At 36.1% G+C, this 26,950-nt stretch overlaps 1 protein-coding gene across 1 annotated transcript; it reads left to right on the top strand.

Moving 5' to 3' along the window:
* The first annotated feature begins 4,287 nt into the window (after positions 1-4,287).
* LOC103656334 (olfactory receptor 2T29-like) lies at positions 4,288-5,250 on the top strand. Its single transcript, XM_008683705.1, has one exon. The coding sequence runs from the start codon at positions 4,288-4,290 to the stop codon at positions 5,248-5,250; it is 963 nt and encodes a 320-aa protein (XP_008681927.1).
* The last annotated feature ends 21,700 nt before the right edge of the window (positions 5,251-26,950 follow it).

Below are 26,950 nucleotides of genomic sequence, written 5' to 3'. Positions count from 1 at the left end.
TTTCTCTGAACCTGTACACGAATTACTGTAGATCTTAACTATTTAACAATATATGTAATTACTCATCTATAAATCATAATGTCTAAACACTTTTATTATTTTACATAATTTAATCCTGAACATACTTGAGATCTAACTTTATTATCCTCTTTTGATGTAAAGTACATTTTTTATGTAAAGTACATTTACTGAATTTACTTGTAGATGTAGTTTACTTCTACTGTTCTTTCTTATCTTGAGCTTTTTTAAACCTGAACTTTGAATCACACACACACACACACACACACACACACACACACACACACACACAAACACACACCATTTTTGTTGAATAGACAGACTGTGACCTCCTTTAGCATAACCAATTTCAAGTTTATTTATTTGACTTTAGTATTTAATGTAGATATAGGCTTTGATAGCCAGATACAGAAGGGGGAATGAATTGGAGTTAGAAACAACTCACTGTTGTTCAGTTTTTCTCTCTGCATCTCATTTTCCATGAAAACTTTTTTGCTACAGACAATAAAGTAGATGATGCTGGTGAAAACAACTAAAAACTTGTATATGAAAATTATCTTCCAAATGCTAGCACTCTCCCCTTAAATTTAGAGTAAATGGTAGGAACTTTATGTAAATGAAGTTGGAAAAGCTATACTAGACAAAACTAAGGTAGAATTCCCCTTAAAGATCTGTTTAAACAGAGTTAAAATAAGATATATAGGAAATATATAGATATAGCTATATAGATAGATATAGTATTATATCTATTCTATCTAAAACAAACTGTTTACCAAAAGGACATGGGAGAGGAATGAGTTAATATATATATATATATTCTGGTCTACAGAAATTATCAAATCCAAATCCTTATGCATATGAATAGATACTAAAACTGGCAAACAGGAGATTTCATCTTATATCATAAAACAAATATGGTAACAACCATCTCTTACACAGAATCTGTACAATAATTACTGTAGATCTTAACTTTAACAATATATGTACTTACTCATCTATAACTGATAATGTCTAAGCACTTTTATTATTTTACATAATTTAGTCCTGAACACACTAAGATCTAACTTTATCATCCTCTTTTTATGAAAGTGGACAAAATAATTGTGGGTAGAGGATGATCTGGACCCACAGTCATAGTCCAGACTCAAAGTATGGGCTCCTACATTGATGATCCTAGAATATCTAAGGGGCTGATATGGGTGAGGAACTCATCTGTTCCTGTGGATGCATGGCTTACTCCACACAAACACAGAGCATCACGGAGGACATTCAAGCTTTTGGAATGATTATTCCCAAATCATATTTCAGTTACTTTTTAAACCTTTCAAATATGGAACATATTTCTAACAGTATTTAAGATTCACCTAGATCCTTGAATCAGAGAGGTTGATTCCATTTTGACTTCCATAACAAAGAAAGGAAAAAAAAACTATAAATAAGGGGTTTTATTCTTTTTTTAAATTCACTTTTGTATTTTCAAAGGGCAGTGATTTTGCAATATTCCATACTCATCGATAAACAACATTGTCATCAGGAATTCTCAAAACCTTGAAATATGGAAATTTTATTAGAAGTTACCAATATCCTTTGTTTTAAGTTCAATTAGCCAATAGATAGTATACATTATTAGTTTCAGATGTAGTATTCAATAAATTATCAGTTGCATATATCACCCAGTGCTCATTACATCACAAGCCTCCTTAATACCCATCATCCAGTTACCACATTCCCCCACCAACTCCCCCTGCAGCAACCCTCTGTATCCCAGAGTTAAGAGTGTCTCACAGTTTCTCTCCCACTCTGATTAAAAGTTATTATATGCTCACAACAGGTGTAATTACCACCTGTCATGAAACACTATCAAGGTGATGAAGAGTGGGACAAAATGGGTGAAGGGGAGGAGATACAGGCCCCCAGTTATGGAATGGTAAGTCACAGGAATAAAAAGGAGAAAATAAAGAATATAGCTAATGATATTGTAATAGTAATGTAACAGAACAGATGGTAGCTATATTTGTGATGAATAGCATATTGTATAAATTTGTTAATGGAACATTGTAAATTATACTCAAATTCAAAAAGAAATAATATAAATAAAAATAACTGAAGGAAAAAATACAAAAAAATAATATCATGGCCTATATTCTTTATGCTGAACCTTGTATTCCTGTGACTTATTTATTCCAAAACTGGAAGACAGTATCTCACATTCTTCTTCACCCATTTTGTCATTGGTCCATCAATTTCTTCTCTGGAAACCATCAGTTTCTTCTCTGTATTTACATATCTGATTCTGCTTTTTGTTTGTTCATTCATTTCTGTTTTTATATTCCACATGTGGGAGTGAGGTCATGTGGTATTTGTCTTACTCAGTCTGACTTATTTCACTTAGCAAAATACCATCTAGGCTCATCCATGTTGTCTCAAAGGGCACAATGTTATGGATTTTATGGATGCATAATATTCCATTGTCTGTACAGAATACACACACACACACACACACACACACACACACACAAATACACTTTCCTTATCCATTCATCTATCGATGAGCAGTTATATTGTTTCCATATCTTGACTACTGTGAATAATGCTGTGGTAAGAATAGAGGTGCATATATAAATATACAATGGAATATTACTCAGCCATAGGAAAGAATGAAATCTTGTCATTGGCATTGTCATGGATGAAGCTAGAGAGTATAATGCTAAGCAAAATAAGTCAACAGAGAAAGACAAATGGTATATGATGTCACTTATATGTAGAATTTAATAAGCTGAACAAAAAAGCAAAGGGAAAAAAGAGTGAGCTAACTATAGAAAACAAACTGTTTACCAAAGGGACATGGGAGGGGAATGAGTTAAATAGGTGATGGGGATTTAGGAGTACACATGCTGTGGTATGCACCAGGTGTTGTATAGAAGTGTTGTTGATTCACTATATTGTGCACCTGACACCAATATTACACTGTATGCCAAATAACTGGAAATTAAATAAAAACTTTTTAAATGATTATATGAAAATTGAAAAAAAATTAAATTAAACACAGATGTCCATATATTAGTGTTTTTGCTTTATTTTGGGAAATGCATATCCAGTAGTGAAATTATTAAGGTAACAATATTTTTAAGACTTTTTTTTTTAACAAAGAAACAAAGAGAACAGGGTGGAGGGCCAGAGTGAGAGAGAGAAAGAAAATCTCAAACACATTCTCTGTTGAGTTTTAATCTTAGTGTGGGGTTCAATCTCTTGACCCTGAGATCATGACCTGGTCAAGAGTTGGAGGCTTAACTGACTGAGCCCCCAGGTGCCCCTAAGGTACCAATATTTTTTTATTGACTACATGAATTCTTAGATTTTTTTTTTAATTTCAGTTAGCCACTGTATAGTCCATCATTAGCTTTTGATGTAGTGTTCAATGATTCATTAGCTGTGTATAACACCTAGTGCTCATCACAACATGTGCCCTTCTTAGTACCCATCACCCTGTTACCCCATCCCCCCACCCCTCCCCTCTGAAACCTTCAGTTTGTAACCCAGAATCCAGAGTCTCTCTAGGTTCATCTCCCTCTCTGATTTCTCCCCCTTCAGATCTCCCTCCCTTCCCTTATGGTCCTATGTGCTATTGCTTATGAGTGAAACCATCTGATAATTGTCTTTCTCTGTTTGACTTACATCATTTAACATAATATCTTCCAGTTCCAACCCTGTCAATGCAAATGGTGGGTATTCATCCTTTCTGATGGCTGAATAATATTCCATTGTGTATATGTACCTAAGGTAACCACATCTTCTTTATCCATTCATCTGTTGAAGGACATCTCAGCTTCTTCCACAGTTTGACTATTGTGGACATTGCTCCTATGAACATTGGTGGATGTGGCCTTTCATTTCACTACATCTGTATCTTTGAGGTAAATATCTAGTAGTGCAATTGCAGGCTCATAGGGTAGCTCTATTTTTAACATCTTAGGGACCTACATAATGCTTTGCAGAATGGCTATACCAGCTTGCATTCCTGCCAACAGTGTAAGAGAGTTCCCATTTCTCCACATCCTTGCCAACGTTTCTAGTAAATTGTGCTATTATAGGTAATTTATACTCCTACAATTTACAGGTCCTTGGAATATCCCTTTATTAGCACATAAGGTTGTTGATTGAAAACATGCACACACACACACAAGCTCCCTAAACATTTATTTTAGGTGCTCATATCCCATGAATGATCTCTTAACTCCACAGCTCTCCTTGGGGCAAAGGGAAAATCCAATGGAGAACACCACTTGGGTGGCCAACCATACTGGACGATCAGATTTTGACCTAGTGGGACTCTTCAGTCAATCCAAGCACCCAACTCTCCTTTGTGTGGTCATTTTTGTGGTTTTCCTAATGGCTTTGTCTGGAAACACCATTCTGATCCTTCTGATACACTGTGACATTCATCTGCATAACCCCATGTACTTTTTTATCACACAGTTGTCTCTCATGGATGTGATGTCCATTTCTGTCACTGTGCCCAAGATGCTCATGAACCAGGTCATGGGTGTGAATAGGATCTCAGCCCCCGAATGCGGGATGCAGATGTTTCTCTATGTGACACTAGTAGGTTCAGAAGTTTTCCTTCTAGCTGCCATGGCCTATGACCGCTATGTGGCCATCTGCCATCCACTCCGTTATCCTGTTTTCATGAACCATAGAGTGTGTCTCCTCTTGGTGTCTTCCTCTTGGTTTCTGGGATCTGTAGATGGATTTATGCTCACACCCGTCACCATGACCTTCCCCTTCTGCAGATCCCGGGAGATCCACCATTTCTTCTGTGAGGTCCCTGCTGTAACAAAGCTTTCCTGCTCAGACACTTCACTCTATGAGACACTCATGTACCTGTGTTGTGTCCTCATGCTCCTCATCCCTGTGACAATCATTTCAAGCTCCTATTCGTTCATCCTCTTCACCATCCACAGGATGAACTCAGCAGAGGGATGGAAGAAGGCTTTTGCCACTTGTTCTTCCCACATGATGGTGGTCATCCTCTTCTATGGGGCTGCCATCTATACCTACATGCTCCCCACTTCCTATCACACCCCCGAGAAGGACATGATTGTATCTGTCTTTTATACCATACTCACTCCTGTTCTAAACCCTTTAATTTATAGTCTTAGGAATAAGGATGTTACAAGGGCTCTAAAAAAAATGTTGAATGTGGGATCTGTCCTACAGGAAACTCTGAAGTAAGGGAAATTTGTACTCATGTTTTGTTTTTGTTTTTTTATTTTTTTTCTTAATCTATAAATGAAAACTTTAGGACCTTATGTCAATGTTTTTCTTCAGATTCTTATAACATGTTGTGTCATTACCTATTCATGCGTTTTGGAGGAATTGTGTCCCTGTAATGGGAAGCTCTTCTGTTTTACAGTTCTGCATTCAAAACAGTTGTACAATTGTATTGTATCCATGTTACATTTTCCTGATTATTCATATTCTTAAGAAACACATGATGAAATATTTGGAATGAAAGATCATAATGTGTGCAACTGATGAGAGAGAGATGGAGAGAGAGAGGTGATCAACCAAATGTGGCATAAATATATAGGAGAATCTAGGCAAAAGGTACATAAGTGTTAATTGTACTATTATTATTTATGATAATGTTCCACAAATTGGAAATTGCTTAAGACTATTAAGAATAAAACATAAAGCATCAGACTTTTGACTATTTTAAAAATGTGTCCTTGCTGCATGGTGACAATATAAGTAACAAATCTTGGAAATCATGCACATGTTAACATGGCTGGTCATTACTGCAACCATCCAGTTGTTGGCCTGTGTTTAATTAGGTTCATTTTGTTCTTTGGTTCCAAATCTGAAGACATCCTGTGGCTGTTACCTCTCTGAAATCATGAGTGCATTGTGGTAGAAGGTACTGTGGGAAAAACATTAACCTCAAGAAGGAGGGCTTGGGGAAACTTTCCTGCATAAGGTTGTATTGGAGCTGAAATTTGAAGTCTGTAACTTATCCTACAAACAAGCAGAGGAAGACCATCAAACATCCCATCCTTCATTTATTCAAAAAACACCTCTTATGCTCTAATAAAAAATAATAACGAATAGCTAAGTGAATTTAACATATAAAGAGCAAATGTATACTATCCCTAAGGAAGATGATCTATAGGCATACTTTGTGTAAAGAGTTGTGATAAAATACATAAATTGCTTTGAGGCTCATATGGAAAGGGTGCAGCTCGTCAGGACCCACCAGTTCTACCAATGACATGTGAGTACAGCTACAGCTACACAAAGGGAGAATAGGGACCCTAGATATCAGTGTTGAATGGTGACTAGATGCTACTTTCATCTAAGTATGAGAGGGTGGGAACAGGGCTCTTGCTCAAGGAGCAAGGACATGATGCCACAAAAAAGGAACACTATGAGCAAAGTTCAGGTGGTTGAACAAGCAAGAGAGGAATGTCCCAATAGCACCTCCTTCCTGGTTCAATTTATAGCCTCATTTCTTGCCCTTTTGAGACCCAAATATTTAGAAATGATAATAAAATGACCAGACTTGGATTGTAGAAATGTTAAATCAGTGGGAATCAATTTGAGAAGAGCAACACTGGACATTTAGAGACAATGTGAGTGAGGACAACGAGCTGGGTAGTGTTAATTTAAGTGGAATGGACCATTCCAATTGGATTTTTGGGCTTTTGGGGTGTAAGTAGACCTTGTTGAATCTGTTCCATAAAACCACAAATCTGGTTGCCTGTTTACCAGTTTCCAATTAGTTGTAACAGCTTGTGAATTATCAGAAAATTTCAAAAAGGGACATTCCATTTTTTCTTTGGCACACTTCATTCTTTCATGACTAGAAAATAAGAATCTTGCAGTATTTTGGGAAACAATGTTAGAAAATCCGTTTGGAATATTTTTGTTGTAGTCAAATGAAATACATAAGATATGTATGCTTTTTTTAATAATAATATCTTTTTTATTTTATATTAGTCACCATACAGTACATCCGTGGTTTTTGATATAAAGTTCCATGATCCATTAGTTGCATATAACACCCAGTGCAACATGCAATACATGCCCTCCTCACTACCCATCACCAGCTTATCCCATTCCCCCACCCCCTCCCCTCTGAAGCCCTCAGTTTGTTACAATTTTTAACTTATAAAATATTTGAGTGGTTTGTATATCACCCTTCAATATGTTCGACAGTAATGACACACACATTTGATGATTCCATTTAAAATACTGTAGGCATGAGGAACAAAATGGAGCAAAACAAAACAAAGTGTTTTATAGAACCATATTTTTTCAAGAACGGTTTTTTATACTATCTAAAGCAAAATAATGAGATAAAAATGTTGTAGAATGATGAATTATTTTTTTAAATAAAGTGTTCAAAATACAATTTTCCATAGCTTATAATAATAAAGATTTATGAGATCCCTTCAGCTGGAAAATCATCAACTTATATTTATTATATTATATAAAGTACATGATAGTCAGAATTACTAGACATAGAGGAACATTTGGTGCTCCTTGTTTTTTTTGCATCTTGAATGTAAAAATGGAAGAGTTTCTGTCACTCACATGCACTTGCTTACACTGTTACATAAGTAGCTGTGCACTGAAGTAGTTTAAATGTATAAACTTCATGTGTTTGTGCTCATGATTTAACCAGCACATGGCCAGAGAAATACTTTTTTTTAAGATTTTATTTATTTATTTGACACAGAGAGAGAGACAGCCAGGGAGAGAGGGAACACAAGCAGGGGGAGTGGAAGAGGAAGAAGCAGGCTCCCAGTGGAGGAGCCTAACATGGGGCACAATCCCAGGATCATGGGATCACGCCCTGAGCCGAAGGCAGATGCCCAACGACTGAGCCACCCAGGTGCCCCCAGAGAAATAATTTTTAACCCATGAAAATAAGTCCTCAGTGTTCCTACAACAAAGGACATGAAGAACTATGATTGAATTTTACCAAATTGGGGCACCTGGTTGGCTCAATCACCTCTGTGTCTACCTTCACCTCGGGTCATGATCGCTGCATCCTGGGATCAAGCCCCATGTTAGGTTCTTAGTTCAGTGGGGAGAATGCTTCTCCCTCTCCCTCTGCCTGCTGTTCCACCGGCTTTTGCTTTCTCTCTCTCTCTCTGTCAAATAAATAAATAAAATCTTAAAAAATAATGATTTTTACCAAATTTAGGAATAAACCAGCATGGATTAGGTGGAGAAGGTTGCATTGTTTTTCACAAATACACCACTTTTTTATAGAATATTTTATTTAGTTGTTTATTTATTTCACATTATATGCCACTCACTGTTTAAATGATGTTATATATATTAACTTATTCAAGCCTATTAAACACTTTGAAGCAGATATTATTTTTGGTGTTGTAGTGGTTGTTGTTGTTAAATTTATTTAATTGTGGTAGGAACACCTCTCATGAGATCAACCTCTTAGTAATTTTTTAAGTGTACACTATAATATTTTTGACTATAGGGCAGGTATTCATATTATCTCAGTTTACAGAGAAGGAAATTAAGGCACCAACAGGTTAGATAATTTTTTTGAGATCACTAGGTAGTAATGTCCAGATGGATATTTGCCAATAAGTGCGAATGAAGTCTGAGCTGGTTGAGTGATGGCCTTTCAATAGTGAAAAATGGTATATGTGGGGCACCTGGGTGGCTCAGTCATTAAGCATCTGCCTTCAGCTCACGGCCTGATCCCAGAGCCCTGGGATTGAGCCCCACATCAGGCTCATCCGCTGGGAGCCTGCTTCTTCCTCTCCCACTCCCCCTGCCTGTGTTCCCTCTCTTGCTGGCTGTCTCTCTCTCTGTGTCAAATAAATAAATAAAATCTTAAAATAAAGAAAAAAGAAAAATAGTATATTTGGGTTAAAGTTATTTCTGTCATCATCGTTGTAGACTGAAAACAGTGGTACCAAGTTCTAGAGAAAAACAGTGTATTATACTCCCATTTAATTGACCGACACTCTAAATTTTCAAAGAGAAGATAGAAGATGCCACATATTATTTTCAAATAATTTCCCAAGTGTGAATGTAATTACAGTAAAATTTTGCAACAGTATAAACATGAATGCCATTGCAATACAAAGATAAAGCATTATGGATATCAAATCATCACCACAGCAGTTTGTTTTCCATAATTTTAGAAGGATTGAATATTCCTTCTATACAGAAGTTAGTCTCCAAGAAAGTTCTAGTTGCTTGGTACAGCAATTCATTGGTAGATTAGTTTTCAAATTTGAGTTATGAAAATATTGCTATCACACATGTGCATGCTAGAGCTAATGATAATTACTAGTTAACATCTTAAGCAAAGCTTTGAATTGCCCAGCTTATAATTAATTTCACTTTTTAAACATTAAAGAAAGTCAACCTTTTAGGTTTTGAGCAGAATGTGTCTGGATAAACGTAATTCCCTAGATTGAAACCAGGTGGTGTAAAAATCAGGTCCACTTATAAAATCCTATCTAGCTTTTAGTGAGTGACAAATAATACTCTATAATCAAGACAAATATTAGATGAGTAACTTGCATGTGTATGATATATATATGTATATATATATCATATATATATATATATGATTTTACAAATGTGTGTATGTTGACTATATATATGTATATATATCTAGCTCTTTCATTTATTGAGGTTTACTGTGTACCAGGCACTAAGCTTTAACTACTTTATAGGGGTTTTTTTTTACTTTTTTTCCAAATAATATTAAAAACAAATTAGTATATATGACATACAATATTACATTTGTTTTTGGTATACAACATAGTGCTTTGACAAGTTTATCTATTATGCTATTGTCACCATAACTATAGCTACCATCTGTCACTGTACAACACTATTTAAATACAATTGACTATATTTCTTATGCTGTGCCTTTTATTCTCGTGACTTGTTCATTCCATAACTCAAAGACAGTATTCCCAACTCCCCTTCACCCATTTTGCCCATCACTCCACCTTCTCCCATCTGGTGAACATCATTTTGTTTTCTGTGTTTATAGGTCTGATTCTGCTTTTTGTGTATTTAATTGTGTTTTTACATTCCATATATGACTGAAACCATATCGTGGCTGTCTTTCTCAGTCAGACTTATTTCACTTAGCCTAATGTCCTCCGGACCCATCCACATAATCCCAAATGGCAAGATGTCTTTATTTTCTAAGGCTGAATGATATTCCATTTATATCATATTCCATAATTTGTCACATTGTTTATTCATTCATTGGTTGACAGACATTTTGTTTGCTTCCTTATCTTAGCTACTATGAATGATGAAACAACATGAACGTGCAGATGCCAAAAAAAAAGAAAAGAAAGAAAAAAGAGAAAGAGAGAAGAAAAGGAAGGAAGGAAGGAAGGAAGGAAGGAAGGAAGGAAGGAAGGAAGGAAGGAAGGAAGGAAGGAAGGGGACCCCAGAAGTGGGGTTGCTGAATCAAATGGTAATTACATTTTCAAAAATTTGAGAAATCTTTATATTCTTTACAAGGTGGCTACATCAGTTTAAATTCTAACCAACAGTATAGAAGGGTTACTTTTCCTCCACCTTCTCACCAGCTGTTGTTCTTTTTTGTTGTTGTTAATAATAGTCATTCTAACAGGTGGAAGGAGATATTTATTGTGGTTTTGATTTTCATCTCCCTGAATGATTAGTAAGGTTGGTAAATATTTTATATATCTATTGGACATTTGTCTCTTTTTGAGAAGTATCTACTCAGTTCCTTTATCATTTTTAATTGGGCTCTTTTTTTCATTTTGTTTTGTTTTGTTTGTGTATTTTTTTTTGTTATTGACTTGTATGAATTCCTCATATATTTTGGATATTAACCTTCAATCTAAAACGAGGTCTGTAAATATTTTCTCCTATATCCTAGTTGAATTTTTATTTTGTTAATTGTTTCCTTTGCTGTGAAGAAGACATTTAGTTGGAAGTCATATTTGTCTACCTTAGCTTTTGTTGCTTGGACTTTTGGTATTATATCAAGAAACCTTTGCCCAGATAATGTCCAGAAGTGTCTAACCAAGTTTTCCCTTTAAGGGATTTATGGTTTTATTTATTTTTTAAAAGATTTTATTCATTATTTGAGACAGAGACAGTGAGAGTGAGCATGGGGGGAGGGTCAAAGAGAGAAGCAGACTCCTGATGAGGGACTCGATCCTGGGACTCCAGGATCATGACCTGAGCTGAAGGCAGCACTGAACTGACTGAGCCACCCAAGTGCGCAAGGGATTTATGGCTTTACAGCATATGTTTAGGTCTATTTTGTAGATGTAATTGGCATATAACATTATGTTAGTTTCCAGTGTAGAACATAATCATTCAATATTTGTATACACTGCAAAATGATCATCACAATAAGATTAGTTGACAAGAATTGCCATACATGGTAACATTTTTTTTCTTTTTTTCTCTTTAGTAATCTTAATTTTTGTTATATTCACTTTTTGTAAATCCTTTAGGCAATAAATGTTTCTTTTTCCTTTAACACCACAAAAAAAGAATAAACATTAAAAAAATAACTGTTATTCATCATTTAGTAAGTACATATTTTTGACCAGGGTCCTGTAATACCCTTTCAGATTTTTCTCAATAAATGTCTTCTTTTTTCTTAGCTCTAACACTAAATCATTTTTTGTTTCTCCTTTCTTCCCCCCACAAGTTATTATTATATTTTTGATTAGTGTTTGATTTCTCTCTTTTTCTATTTCCAACTTTTTTCTATTGATGGGAACTTTTAAGGTCTACTATCTGAAAGTAACTTTCAAATATGCAATACTGTAATATTAATTATAGTCAACACGCATACATTGCATTTGAATGCTATATTTTATAAGTGGAAGTTTGCGCCTTTAAATAACCTTCACCCATTTCACCTTTCCTACCTCCCACTTCTGGTATCAAACAAAAGGGTCTATGTATTTTTGGGATTGCATTTTTTTAAAGATTTTATTTATTTATTTATTTATTTATTTATTTATTTATTTATTTATTATGAGAGAGAGAGATAGCAAGAGAGAGTATGAGCAAAGGTGGGGGAGTGCAGAGAGGGAGAAGCAGGCTCCCCACTGAGCAGGGAGTCCAATGTGGTACTCCATCCCATGACCCTGGGATCATGACCTGAGTGGAAGACAGACACTTAACCAACTGAGCCACGCAGACATCCCAAAAGATTGCATTTTTTAAAAATTGCACATATACGTGAGATCATTCAGTATTTTTCTCTTTTTCTCTGACTATTTCACTTAGCATAAGATCCTCATGGCTTATCGTATTGTCACAAAAAGCAGTTTATCTTTTTACAGGTAAATAATACTCCATTTTATGTAGGCATGCATGTTTATATGTATGTGTGTGATTGTCGAAGTGTGTATCACAGTTTTTAAACTTAATTCATTAATCTATGAACACTTAGGTTGTTTCCATATTAGCTATTGTAGATAATGTGTCAATAAACATGGAGGTGTATATAGTTTTTCAAGTTAGTGTTTCTGTTTTCTTCAGATAAATACCCAGATGTGGAATTTCTGGATCATATGGTAGTTCCATTTGGATTTTTAAAAATATCTCCCTAGTATTGTCCATGGTTGCTGCCCAAATTTACATTTCTGCCAACAATGCACAAGTGTCCCCTTTTCTCCATATCCTGATTAACACTTGTTATTTCTTGCTTTTTTATTATAGCCATTCTCATGGGTAGAAGGTGTTATCTCAGGGTGTTATTGATTTGTATTTACTTGTTTATTAGTAATATTGAGTGCTTTTTCATGTTACCTGTTGGCCATCAATATGTCTTCTTTGGAAAAATGTCTACTCAGATCCCCTGGCCATTTTTAAATAAGATTGTTTTTTGTTGTTTTCGTCATTGTTTAGTTATATGAGTTCTTCATCTTTTTTGGATATTAACTCCTTACCAAAACTATAATTTGCAAACATTTTCTCCTATTTAGTCAGTTAATTTTTCATTTTGTTGATATTTTCCTTTCTTGCAAACAAGCTTATAAGTTTGATGCAGTCACAATTATTTATTTTTGCTTTGTTACCTTTCCTCCTGGTATCAAAGAAAAAAACAAAACAAAACACCGTGACTGAGGACAGGAGCTTACTTGCTTTTTTTTTTTTTTCTTCTAGAATGGTATAATTTCAGGTCTTACATTTGAATCTTTATTTTTTTTAATTTAATTTCTTATTTTTATTTATTTATTTTTTTGATGTAAAGTTCGATGATTCATTAGTTGTATATAACACCCAGTGCACCATGCAATACATGCCCTCCTTACTACCCATCACCAGCCTATCCCATTCCACCATCCCCCTCCCCTCTGAAGCCCTCAGTTTGTTTCTCAGAGTCCATAGTCCCTCATGCTTCATCCCCCTGCTGATTACCCGCCTTTCTTTATCCCTTTTTTCCCCTACCGATCTTCCCAGTTCTTATGTTCCATAGATGAGAGAAATCATATGATAATTGTCTTTCTCTGCTTGACTTATTTCACTTAGCATTATCTCCTCCAGTGCCGTACATGTTGCAGCAAATGTTGAGAACTCGTTCTTTCAGAGAGCTGAATAATATTCCATTGTATATACGGACCACAACTTCTTAATCCAGTCATCTGTTGAAAGGCGTCTTGGTTCCTTCCACGATTTAGCTATTGTGGACAATGCTGCTATGAACATTGGGTGCGTATGGCCCTTCTCTATGTTACGTCCGTATATTTGGGGTAAATACCCAGTAGTGCAATGGCTGGGTCATAGGGTAGCTCAATTTTTAACTTTCTAAGGGACCTCCACACTGTTTTCCAGAGTGGATGTACCAAATGCATTCTCAGCGACAATGTAGGAGGGATACCCTTTCTCCACATCCTTCTCTAGCAATTGTTGTTTCTTGCCTTGTCAATTTTTGCCATTCTAACTGGCGTAAGGTCGTATCTTAGTGTGGATTTGATTTGAATTTCCCTGATGGCTAATGATTTTGAACTTTATTTCATGTGTCTGTTTGCCATTGGTATGTCATCATTGGAAAAGTGTCTTTCATATCTTCTGCCCATTTTATGATTTGTTTATTTGTTTCTCACGTATTGAGTTTGAGAAGTTCTTTGTAGATCTTGGATGCCATTCTTTTATCTGTAGTGTCACTTGCAAATATCTTCTCCCATTCCGTGAGCTGCCTCTTAGTTTTTGGGACTGTTTCCTTGGATGTGCAGAAGCCTTTTATCTTGATGAAGTCCAACAACTTCATTTTATCTTTTGTTTCTCTTGACTTTTGAGATGTGTCATGAAAAAAGTTGCTTTGGCCGATGTCATAGAGGTTGCTGCCTATGTTCTCCTCTAGAATTTTGATGGATTCCTGTCTCACATCGAAGTCTTTCATCCATTTGGAGTTTATCTTTTTGTATGGTGTGAGATAGTGGTCAAGTTTCATTCTTTTGTATGTAGCTGTCCAATTTTCCCAGTACCATTTTATGAAGAGACCGTCTTTTTTTCCACTGGATGTTTTTTCCTGCTTTGTCAAAAATTAGTTGCCCAAAGAGCCGAGGGTCCATTTCTAGGTTCTCTATTCTGTTCCATTGGACTATGTGTACGTTGTTGTGCCAGTACCATGCTGTCTTTGTGATCACAGCTTTGTAGTACAGCTTGAAATCCGGCAATGTGATGCCCCCACTTTGTTTTTCCTTTCCAACAATTCCTTGGCAATTCGGGGCCTTTTCTGGTTCCATACAAATTTAAGGACTATTTGTTCCAGTTCCTTGAAAAATGTCGTTGGTATTTTGATCAGGATAGAATTAAAAGTGTAGATTGCTCTGGGAAGCATAGACATTTTAGCTATGTTAATTCTTCCGATCCATGAGCATGGAATATTTTTCCATCATTTTGTGTCTTCTTCAATCTCTTTCAAGAGTGATTTGTGCTTTCTGGAATATAGATCTTTTATGTCCCTGGTTAAGTTAATTCCAAGATAACATATGAATTTCAGTGCTATTGTAAATGGGATGGATTCCTTAATTTACCTTTCTTCAGTCTCATTGTTCATGTATAGAAATGCAACTGATTTCTGAGTATTGATTTTCTATCCTGACACATTACTGAATTGCTCTATAACTTCTAATAGTTTGGGAGTGATTTCTTTTGGGTTTTCCATATAGAGTATCATGTCATCTGCAAAGAGAGACAGTTTGACTTCTTCTTTGCCGATTTGGATACCTTTTATCCCTTTTTGTTGTCTGATTGTTGTTGTAAGGACATCTAGTACGATGATGAATAATAATGGCGAGAGTGGGTATCCTTGTCGTATTCCTGATCTTAAGGGAAAGACTTCCAGCTATTCCCCATTGAGAATGATATTTGCTGTAGGCTTTTCATAGATGGTTTTTATGAGATTGAGGTATGTACCCTCTATCCCTACACTCTGAAGGGTTTTAATCAGGAAAGGATGCTGTATTTTCTCAAATGCTTTTTCTGCATCTATTGAGAGGATCATATGGTTTTTGACTCTTTTCTGGTTGATATGATGTATCACACTGACAGACTGGCGAAAGTTGAACCACCCTTGCATCTCAGGGATGAATCGCACTTGGTCATGATGGATAATCCTTTTAATGTACTGTTGGATCCTATTAGCTAGGATCTTGTTGGGAATTTTGGCATCCGTATTCATTAGGGAAATCAGTCAGTAATTCTCCTTTTTGAAGGAGTCTTTGCCTGGTTTGTGGATCAAGGTAATATTGGCCCCATAGAATGAGTTTGGTAGCTTTCCTTCTATTTCTATTTTCTGAAATAGCTTTAGGAGAATAAGTATTATTTCTTCTTTGAATGTTTGGTAGAATTTCCGAGTAAAACCATCCGGTGCTGTAGTTTTATTTTTTGGAATTTTTTTTTATCACTGTTTCAATCTCTTCATAATTAATTGGCCCGTTTAAAAAAATCAAGTTCTTCCTGTTTCAGTCTTGGTAGTTTATAGGTTTCCAGGAAGTCCTCCATCTCTTCCAGATTGCTTAATTTATTGGCATAAAGCTGTTGATAAAAGTTTCTAATAATCTTTCCAATTTCATTGGTCTTGTTTGTGACCTCTCCCTTTTCATTCATAATTTTATTAATTTGGGTCCTTTATTCTTTTGGATAAGTCTTACCAGTGGTCTGTCAATTTTATTTATTCTTTCAAAGAACCAGCTTCTAGTTCTGTTGATCTGCTCTACTATAGTCCTGGTTTCTGATTCATTGATTTCTGTTCTAATCTTGGTCAACTGGTTCTCCATGTGTGGATTAGGCCTGTCCCTCAGTTGCTGTTCCAGCTTCTTGAGGTGAGAATATAAAAACTGCATTTTAGATTTTTCTATTCTTTTGAGTGAGGCTTGGATGGCTGTGCATTTCCCCCTTAGGACTTCCTTTGCAGTATTCCATAGGTTTTGGACCATTGTGTTTTCATTCTCGTTGGTCTCCATAAATCATTTAAATAGAATTTTGATTTCCTGGTTTATCAAATCACTCGAGCAGGATGGTTCTTAGTCTCCAAGTGTTTGAATTTCTTCCAAATTTTTCCTTGTGGTTGAGTTCCAAGTTCAAAACGTTGTGGTCTGAGAATATGGGCAGGGAATAATTTCAGTCTTCAGGTATCGTTTGAGACCTGTTTTGTGACCCAGAACATGGTCTATTCTTAAGAATGTTCCATGGGCATTAGAATACAATGTGTATTCTTTGGTTCTGGGTTGTAGTGTTCTATATATATCTATGAGGTCCAACTTGTCAAGCATTCAAAGCTCTTGTTTGTTTGTCGATTTTCTGCTTAGGTGCTCTCTCTATTGCTGATAGTGGAGTGTTGAGGTCCCCTACTATTAATGTATTTTTATCTATATGTCTCTTTTTTCTGGTTAAAAGTTGGCTTGTGTATCTTGTTGCTCCCCTGTTGGGGGCATATATATTTATAATTGTCATATCCACTTGTTGAATACATCCTTTAAGGATAATATAGTGCCCTTCTGTATCTCTAACTATAGTCTTTAGTTTAAAATCCAATCTGTCTGATATGAGAATTGCTACCCCAACTTCCTTTTGAGGTCCATTGGCATGAATGATGGTTTTCCATCCCTTTTCTTTCAGTCTGGATGTATCTTTAGGTTCAAAATGAGTCTCTTGTAGACAGCAAATGGATGGGTCATGTCTTTTTATCCAATCTGCAACCCTGTGGTGCTTTATGGGAGCATTTAGGCCATTTAAATTGAGACTGACTATTGAGAGATATGATTTTAATGATGTCATGTTACTATAAAGTCTTTGTTTCTATAGATTCTGACTTTCTGTTCTGTAACACTCTTGGGAGCTTTTTACTTTTATAGAACCCCGCTTAATATCTCCTGTAGGGCTGGTTTCATGGTCACAAAATTGGTCAATGACTGGCGATTCTGGAAGGTCTTTATCTCTCCATCCATGCTGAATGACAGCCTTACTGGATAAAGGATCCTTGGCTGCATGTTTTTCTCTGAAAGAGCTTTAAAAATGCCCCCCCCAACACTTTCTCTCATTCCAGGTCTGTGTAGACAGGTCTAACGTAATTCTGATACCTTTGCCTTGGTACGTGAGAAATTTCTTTGCTCTGGCCGCTTTCAATACTGTATCCTTGGATCTAATATTTGCGAAATGCACTATGACGTGATGTGGCATAGGTTTGTCGTGGTTGAACTTGGGAGGGGTCCTCTCTGCCTCTTAGACATGAATGTTTGTTTCCCTTGCTAGATTAGGGAAGTTTTCAGCTACAATTTGTTCAAATATCTCCTCTAGACCTCTGTTTTTCTCCCCCCCTCGAGGATGCCAATGATTCTGACATTGGAACATTTCATTGAGTCAGTAATCTCACATAACCTACATTCCTAAGCATGGATTTTTTTGAGTCCAGATTTTATTTTAGCTTTGTCTTCTACTAAACCATCCTCCAATTCACTGATAGGTTCTTCTGCCTCATTCACACTGGCCATCAGAGCCTCTAGTTTTGCCTGCATTTGGCTCATAGAATTTTTAATTTCTGCCAGATAATCTCTCATTTCCGCCCTTAGATATTCTATATTATTTTTTTAAAAGAGTTTTTATTTATTTGACAGAGATAGAGATAGCCAGTGAGAGAGCAAACACAAGCAGAGGGAGTGGGAGAGGAAGAAGCAGGCTCCCAGCGGAGGAGCCTGATGTGGGGCTCGATCCCAGAACGCCGGGATCACACCCTGAGCCAAAAGCAGACGCTTAATGATGAGCCACCCAGGCACCCCAGATATTCTATATTCTCATTAACATTTTCGTTAATACTTTTTTCAAGTCTACGCATCATTGTGACCATTGTTACTCTGAATTCCATTTCTGGTAATTTGGTTATATCCATATCCATTAGTTCTGCGGCAGAGGCCACAGACTCATTGTCTTTTCTCTGCTGGGGGGGATTTCCCCTCCTCGTCATTCTGATGAGGAGAGGTTGCGGGGTTGTCCAGAGCCCAAATTATTGAAAGGACCCAGGCAGTGCACCCTTGTTTTATAGGGATCTTAGGCATGTGGGCTTCTTGATTTTTCAGCCTGCCTTCTGGGGGAGGGGCCTGTGGCACTGATACTCAGGCACCCCTGTTTGGGTAGAGTCTCCGTGTCCCCTGCGGGGGGGTGAGGATGGGCATACTGTGAGCCAGTATTTCTGGGCTTTTATTCTCTGGTGGCTTTCCCTGGCGGTTTGCTGTGCCTCTTCTGAGAGTCAGAGCATCAGTGGCCGAATCCCAGCCTTCTCAGAACAGAGGGGATCGCGGACCGTTCTCCACTGATGTTCTGGCCACTTTAACTCTGTTTCTGTTGGTGCTGCTCAACCCTGCAGTGTCCCTGGATGTGTGCCCCATAGCCGGTGTCCCAGCCCTCACTTCCAGGGCTGGCGCGTATCTGTCCTATGTGTTTCTTTTTTTTTTTTTTTTAAAGATGTATTTATTTTAGACAGAGAGAGACAGCCAGCGAGAGAGGGAACACAAGCAGGGGGAGTGGGAGAGGAAGAAGCAGGCTCATAGAGGAGGAGCCTGATGTGGGCCTCGAATGCATAACACCGGGATCACGCCCTGAGCCGAAGGCAGACGCTTAACCGCTGTGCCACCCAGGTGCCCCGTCCTTTGTGTTTCTAACACTGCCAGCGGTCAGCAGCCCCTGCTGCTCTGGAGCTCCCGGTCTCAGTCTGGTGGTGCACATTCCCCGGCTCAAGGTCTCAGCCTGCTCTCTCCTCGGTGCCAGTCTGAGGGTCCGCCCTCTCCCCCATGCAGCTTGCTACCGCTTCCCGGCGCCCAAACACGGCAGCTCCCTCTCCCTTCCATTTATCTTCTGATATCTGCGTGTATTTTCACAGCTTCCTGCTTTATACCTCAATACTAAGCACTGGAGATGTTCATTTGTACAGATCCAGATGTATCTTCCTGCATCTCAGGCTGATTCCGTGGTTGTTTAGAACGGTCTGGTACCTATCTAGCTGGACTCTGGGGACCAGCTGAAAAAGGGATCCCCTACTCCTCTGCCATCTAAACTCCCTCCCTCAATTTGTTGCATTTCTATACACCAATCATGAAACAGCACAAAGTTAAATGAAGCAGCACAACAATAAATTCAGTAATCAACAACATTTACTCCAAAATAAATAAGCACACAAATACCTAAATAAGATACCTTGGAGTAAACCTAACCAAAAAGTTGAAAGAACTGTTCTCTGAAAACTATAAAACATTAATGAACAGAATTAAAGGTGGCACAAGGAAGCAGAATAACATTCCATGCTCATGGAAGAACAAATATTGTTAAAATGTCTATACCAGCCAAAGCAAACTACACATTTAATGCAATCCCTAGCAAAATACTACCAGCAACATTCACTGAGCCAAAACAAACCTCCTAAAAATTTATATGGAGCCGCAAAAGCCCTGAATAGCAAAAGCAACCTTGAAAAAGAAAACCAAAGCTGTAGGCATCACAGTTTCACACTTCAAGTTATATTACAAAGTGTAGTGATCAAAACAGCATAGTACTGGCAAAACAAACAAACAAACAAACAAACAAAAACTTAAATCGGTGAAACAGACTGAACCCACAACTGTATGATCAATTAGTCTTCAGCAAAGAGGGGAAGAATATATAATGCTCAATAAGAGAGTCTCTTCAAAAAATGATGTTAGGACAACTGGACAGTAATGTACAAATGAAGGAATCTGGACAACTTTCTTTTTTTTTTTTATATTTATTTATTTATTTATTTATTTATTTATTTATTTATTTATTTTGACAGAGATAGACAGCCAGCAAGAGAGGGAACACAAGCAGGGGAGTGGGAGAGGAAGAAGCAGGCTCCCAGCGGGGGAGCCTGATGTGGGACTCGATCCCAGAATGCCTGGATCATGCCCTGAGCCAAAGGCAGACGCCTAATGACTGTGCTACTCAGGCACCCCTGGACAACTTTCTTATACCATACACAAAAATATATTCAAAATGGATAGAAGACCTAACTGTGAGACATGAAACTGTAAATATCTTAGAGGAGAACACAGGCTATCATCTCTTTGATATTGACCATAGCAATTTATTTCTAGATATATCTCCAGTGGCAAGAGAAACAGAAGCATAAATAATTGAGACATTATCAAAGAAAAATCTGCACATCAAAAATACAATCAATAAAGTAAAAGGCAAACTGTGGAGTGGGAAAAGATATTTGCAAATGATATATCAGATAAAGGCCTAGTATCTAAAATATACGATGAAAATATAAAGCTCAACACCCAAAAACAAATAGCCAAGGTAAAAATGGGGAGAAAAAATAAGAAGACATTTTTCCAAAGAAGACATACAGATAGCCAGCAGACACATGGAAAAATGTTCAACATCACTCATTGTCAAGGAAATCAACATATAAAAAAATACTATGAGATATCACCTCACATGTGTGAGAATGGCTAAAATTAACAACACAAGAACCAACAGGTGCTGGGTAGGATGTGGAGAAAGGGGAACCCTCTTGACATGTTGCTGGGAATGCAAACTGGTGCAACCACCCTGGAAAGTATTATGGAGGTTCCTCAGAAAATTAAAAACAGACCTACTCTGTGATCCAGCAATTGCACTACTAGATTTTACACAAAGAATGCAAGAATTCTAATCCAAGGAGTACATGAAGCCCAATGTTTATAACAGCATTATCTAGTATAGCCAAATTATGGAAACAACCCAAGTGTCCATCAACTGATGCATGGATAAAGAAGAGGTATATATATTCAATAGAATATTACTCAGCCATAAAAATGAATGAAATTTTGTCATTTGCAGTACATGGATGGAGCTAGTGAGTATTATGGTAAGCAAAATAAGTCAGTCAGAGAAAGACAAATACCATATGCTTTCACTCATGTGAAATTAAAATAACAAAACAAATGAGCAAAAGGAAAAAAGAGAGCAGCAAACAGTGAAACCGGTTCTTAACTATAGAGATGAAACTGAGTGTTACCAGAGGGGAAGTGGTTGGAGAATGGGTTAAATAGGTAATGGAGATTAAGGAATACACTTCTGGTGAACACTGGGTGTTGTATGGAAGTTTCAAATCACTATATTTTATACCTAAACCTAATTCGTGGATATCAACCACAAAAATATCTAAAAGACCACAAAAACATGGAGGTTAAATAATATGCTACTAAATAGTGAAATCAAAGATGAAATAAAATATAATCAAATACAAATGAAAATAAAAACACAACAGCCCCAAATCTTTGGAATGTAGCAAAACTCTTCTAAGTTTGAAGTTAGAAAAATAAAGGCCTGTCTCATAAAGCAAGAAAAATCTCACATAAACCGCTAACCTTACCAAAAAAGAAGAAAAAAGAAAAGGAAACAAAACCCAAAACCATTAGAAGGAAGGACATAATAAAGATTAGAGTTGAAATGAACACATTAGAAACAAAGCAATAAAATAAATCAAAGAAACTAGGAGCTCATTCTTTGAAAGACCTACAACATTGATGAACTCTTAGCCAGACTCATCAGAAACAAAACAGAAACAAAAAGAGACAGGACACAAATAAATCAGAAATGAAAGAGGAGAAATGACAACCAACACCACACAAATACAAGGGATTATAGGAGGGTCATATGAAAAATTATATGCCGATGAGTTAGAGAATCTAACAGAAATGGATAAACTCCTAGAAACATGTATACTTCCAAAATTAAATAAGGAAAAAATTGACAATTTTAGCTGACCCATTACCAGCAATGAAATTGAATCAATGATCAACATATTCCCAGCAAAGGGAAATCCAGAGCCAGATGACTTTAATGGTGAATTTGACCAAGCACCTGGGTGGCTCAGACAGTCAAGTATCTGACTCTTCCTTTAGGCTCAGGTCATGATCTCAGGGTTGTGAGATGGAGCTTTGCAGGGGGTTCCACACTGAATGTGCAGTCTGCTTGAGATTCCCTCTGTCCCTCTCCCACTGCCCCTCCCCCAGTTTATGCTATCTAAACAAACAAACAAAAAACCAAACAAACAACAGATGGACGAATGGATGAATGAATGAATATACAAACAAATCTTAAAGGTGAATTCTATCAAGAGTTAATACCTATTCCTCCCAAACTTTTCAAAAAGAAGAAAGAAAGAAAAAAAAGAATGAGAGTTTCATTTCGTTCTATGAGTCCAGCATTACTCAGATACCAACCCAGATAAAACATTAAAAAAATAAAGTGAAATAGTGGCCAATATCCCTGAAGAACATAGATGCAAAAAGTCTCTAGAAAAAGGTGGTTCAATATTTGCAAATCAATCAATGTGATACATCAATCAACAAGAGAGAGGATAAAAAATATGATTATTGCCATTGATACCAAAAAGCATTATACAAAGTACAATATCCATTCATGATAAGAACCTTCAAAAAAGTAATTTAGAGAAAACATACCTCAACATAATAAAATTACATATGAAAACCAACAGCTAATGTAATATTTAATGGTGAAGAACTAAGAAATTTTTCCCTTGGATCATGGACAAGTAAAGAAGTCCACTCTCACCACTTTTATTCAGTATACTACTGGAAGCCACAGCAATGTGACAACAAAAAGAAATAAAGGGCATCCAAATAAAAGGAAGAAGGGAAAATTCACTAGCTGTAGATGACATGAGACTATACATAGAAAACTCTAAAGACTCCAGCAAAGAAACTACTAGAACAGATAAATAAACTCAGTAAGGTCATAGAATACAAAAGCAATATGCAGAAACCTGTCATATTTCCATAAACTCCTACTGAGGTAGCAGAAAGAGGAATATTAAGAAAACAGTCCCATTTATAATAGCTCCTGGAATAACATAATAACCTAAGAATAAGCTTAACCAAAGAGGTTGACACATCATGTAGTTTTTGAGCTTTAGAGGCTGCATCAGTGGAAGACAAGAGAATTCTATCAATCCCTCATACAACACTCTTGAGATTAAATGGGGATAGATATACACAATATAAGAAAAATATTTCACACTATGGAAAAGGCTAAGGCCAAATAAAACCTGGCATCTATTTCACAGATAAGATTTTACTGGTGATGGTGAAATTTGAGATTACTGTTAATATTGGTTAAGATTTCCAGTTAATAATAAGAAAAGATTTTTAAAAAGATATGAGGAGAGAACCAGAACAGTGCAACATAGATATCTATTACCTTCTGTTGTTGTTGTTTTTGTTTATGTTGTTGTTGTTAGATCTCTTAATTGCATTCTTCTTCAAAGTCCCAGAAGGAATTAATCAACAGCAAACCTTATCAACTCCCATAATGGGCATGGTAAAACCAGGATTATGTCACTGCCCTGTTTATCTTTATACTGCTAACTGCAGCCACACTCCATTGCTCAGATGGGTAAGAGCTGCAGCATCATCTGATGCTGAGTCCAATCATATAGAAAGAACCTCAGGAGCAAAAGGGTAATTATTGTTTTTTACTTGTTCTCTCTCTGATACACGCTATTAATTTTTGAACTTATTTCCTCAATGTTTCCCTATCATCTATTTTTATGAAAAAAAAGCAAATGTGATTTTTTATATTCAAGTATCATTAACATAGAACATGATATTAGTGTTAGATGTATGTAACAATTTCTCAGTGCTCAACAAGATAGCCTTTTTTTTGACTGAATCTTTCATGTAACAATAGCTTACTGCAACATATTAGGAAATGTGTTTTTATTCCCATTATGTATGGAGAAAATAATACACATTCCTCCTATATTATTGGATGATGTGTTTGTTTTCTTGAGGCTAGAATTTTACACAAAAACGAGACTGATTTTACTTTGGGTGGGAATTATTTCTGATAGAAAACTGAAACACATGTCTCAAATATATTTATGTTTCTTAGATGAAACTGACAGATTATACCCCAATTGTAGGCTGTGGAGGGAATAAAGTGTTCTAGAGAGCTAAGAGAGCATTATGAGCTCTGGACCCCAACATTTGAATTGAGACACAAGTCCTCTCCCAGGTAAATGATGTGATGCTAGGCAAATGACCTGGGAATCTGAATTATTTAATTTGTAAAAGGAGAAAAAAGGATGAGTAAGAGATAACTCTTAGGGAAGATAAAATATGGTAGAGCAATAGAACAAAATCTGCTGTCAGCTTCAGATAAAGAGTTGATGTTATTATACCACCACTAGTAATAAGTCCCCAAATTAAGTAGTGCACTGTTCTGTTTATATGAAACTCAAGAAATTGGATACAGACAAATAAGAATGTACAGTACAGTCAATTACCTTACATGGTACAGACAGCATTCCATCATCTGGTTTGTCAGATGGGCTGTTCAGTGTAGCTTGATCACAGTCATTCTCATTTTCCAAATTGCAATAAAGGGTTGTTTCATTTGGGCCATACATATTGACTCAGAAAGCGAGTATGTTTTCTTTGTCTTGGGCTGTCTTAATTTTGCACAGAGGTCAGTTTTCATCTACATGTAGATGTGGAATTTGACAGATTATATTTTTAATACAATGTGTATCAGATTTGTTGGGTATTTATATTAAGGCATTAAATTAATTTTCACTGTTGTCTACTGCTTTGGCACCCCAGAACTAGGAACTCTTAATAAGTTGAATATTGTAATCAGTCTTTGGAATCATGACAAGAGCATAGAATGTTTGGAAAATTAGTGATTATTCTTGAAATATCCCTGATTCATAACCACTTCTAAACTTTTCCTAGAGAGAGGAGCCAATATTTCTTTTTATGTTGTAAGGACTTTTGATGTTTAACATTTCAGAAACTGAAAAGTTGCAAATCCTTAAAATCCCTAAGACAAAATATAAAATAAGTTATCATTCTTTTTCAGGAAGGAAAATGTATTTTACTGAATATTGGATTGTTCCCTTTCTTTGAACCTGTACACAAATTACTGTAGATCTTAACTCTTTAATAATATATGTAATTACTCATCTGTAACTCATAATGTCTAAACACTTTTATTATTTTACATAATTTAATCCTTAACATACTTGAGATCTAACTTTATTATCCTCTTTTGATGTAAAGTACATTTTTTATGTAAAGTACATTTACTGAATTTACGAGTAGATGTATTTTACTTCTACTGTTCTTTCTTATCTTGAGTTTTTTTAAAACTAAACTTTGAATCACACACAAACCATTTTTGTTGAATAGACAGACTGTGACCTCCTTTATAATAACCAATTTCAAGTTTATTTATTTGTCTTTAGTATTTAATGCAGATATAGGCATTGATAGCCAGATACAGGAGGGGGAATCAAATTGGAGTCAGAAACAACTCACTGTTGTTCAGTTTTTCTCTCTGCATCTCATTTTCCATGAATTTTTTTTTTTTGCTACAGACAATAAAGTAGATGATGCTGGTGAAAACAACTAAAAATTGTATATGAAAATTATCTTCCAAATGCTAGCACTCTCCCCTTAAATTTAGAATAAATGGTAGGAACTTTACGTAAATGAAGTTGGAAAAGCTATACTAGACAAAACTAAGGTAGGATTCCCCCTTAAAACTCTGTTTAAACAGAGTTAAAATAAGATATATAGGTAATATATATGTAGAGCTAGCTAGCTAGCTAGCTAGATTCTGGGACTACAGAAATTATCAAATCCAAATTCTTATGTGTATGAATAGATACTAAAACTGCCAAACAGGAAAATTCATTTTATATCATAAAACAAAAATGGTAACAGCCATCTCTGACACAGAATCTGTAATACAATACTTACTGTAGATCTTAATTTTAACAATATATGTACTTACTCATCTGTAGCTGATAATGTCTAAGCACTTTTATTATTTTACATAATTTAGTCCTGAACATACTTAAGGTCTAACTTTATTATCCTCTTTTTATGAACGTGGACAAAATAATGGTGGGTTGAGGATAATCTGGACCCACAGTCAGATTCCAGACTCAAAGTATGGGCTCCTACGTTGATGTCCTTAGGATATCTAAGGGGCTGACATGGGTGAAGAACTCATCTGTTCATGGGGATGCATGGCTTACTCCACACAAACACAGAGAATCATACAGGAGATTCAAGCCTTTGGTATTTCCCAATTGTATTTCAGTTACTTTCTAAAACTTTCATATATGGAACATATTTCTAGCAGTTTTTAATATTCAGCTGGATCCTTAAATCAGAGAGGTTGATTCCATTTTGACATCCATAACAAAGCAAGAAAAAAAAACTCTATAAATAAGGGTTTTATTCCTTTTTATTTAATTATTCACTTTTTGTATTTTCAAAGGGCAGTGATTGTGCAATATTCCATATTCATTAAAGAACAACACTATCATCACAAATTCTCAAAACCTTGAAATGTGGAAATTTTATTATAAGTTACCAATATCCTTTGT

The sequence above is a fragment of the Ursus maritimus genome, unplaced genomic scaffold (assembly GCF_017311325.1).
Source record: "Ursus maritimus isolate PB19 unplaced genomic scaffold, ASM1731132v1 scaffold_5, whole genome shotgun sequence".
Lineage (NCBI taxonomy): Eukaryota > Metazoa > Chordata > Mammalia > Carnivora > Ursidae > Ursus > Ursus maritimus.
Note: the sequence above shows the minus strand (reverse complement) of the source record. Positions and strands in the feature narration are given on the sequence as shown.

Bases quoted from the DNA above. Each gene is read 5' to 3' on its own strand.
- LOC103656334 (XM_008683705.1), top strand. From the start codon at position 4,288: ATGGAGAACACCACTTGGGTGGCCAACCATACTGGACGATCAGATTTT.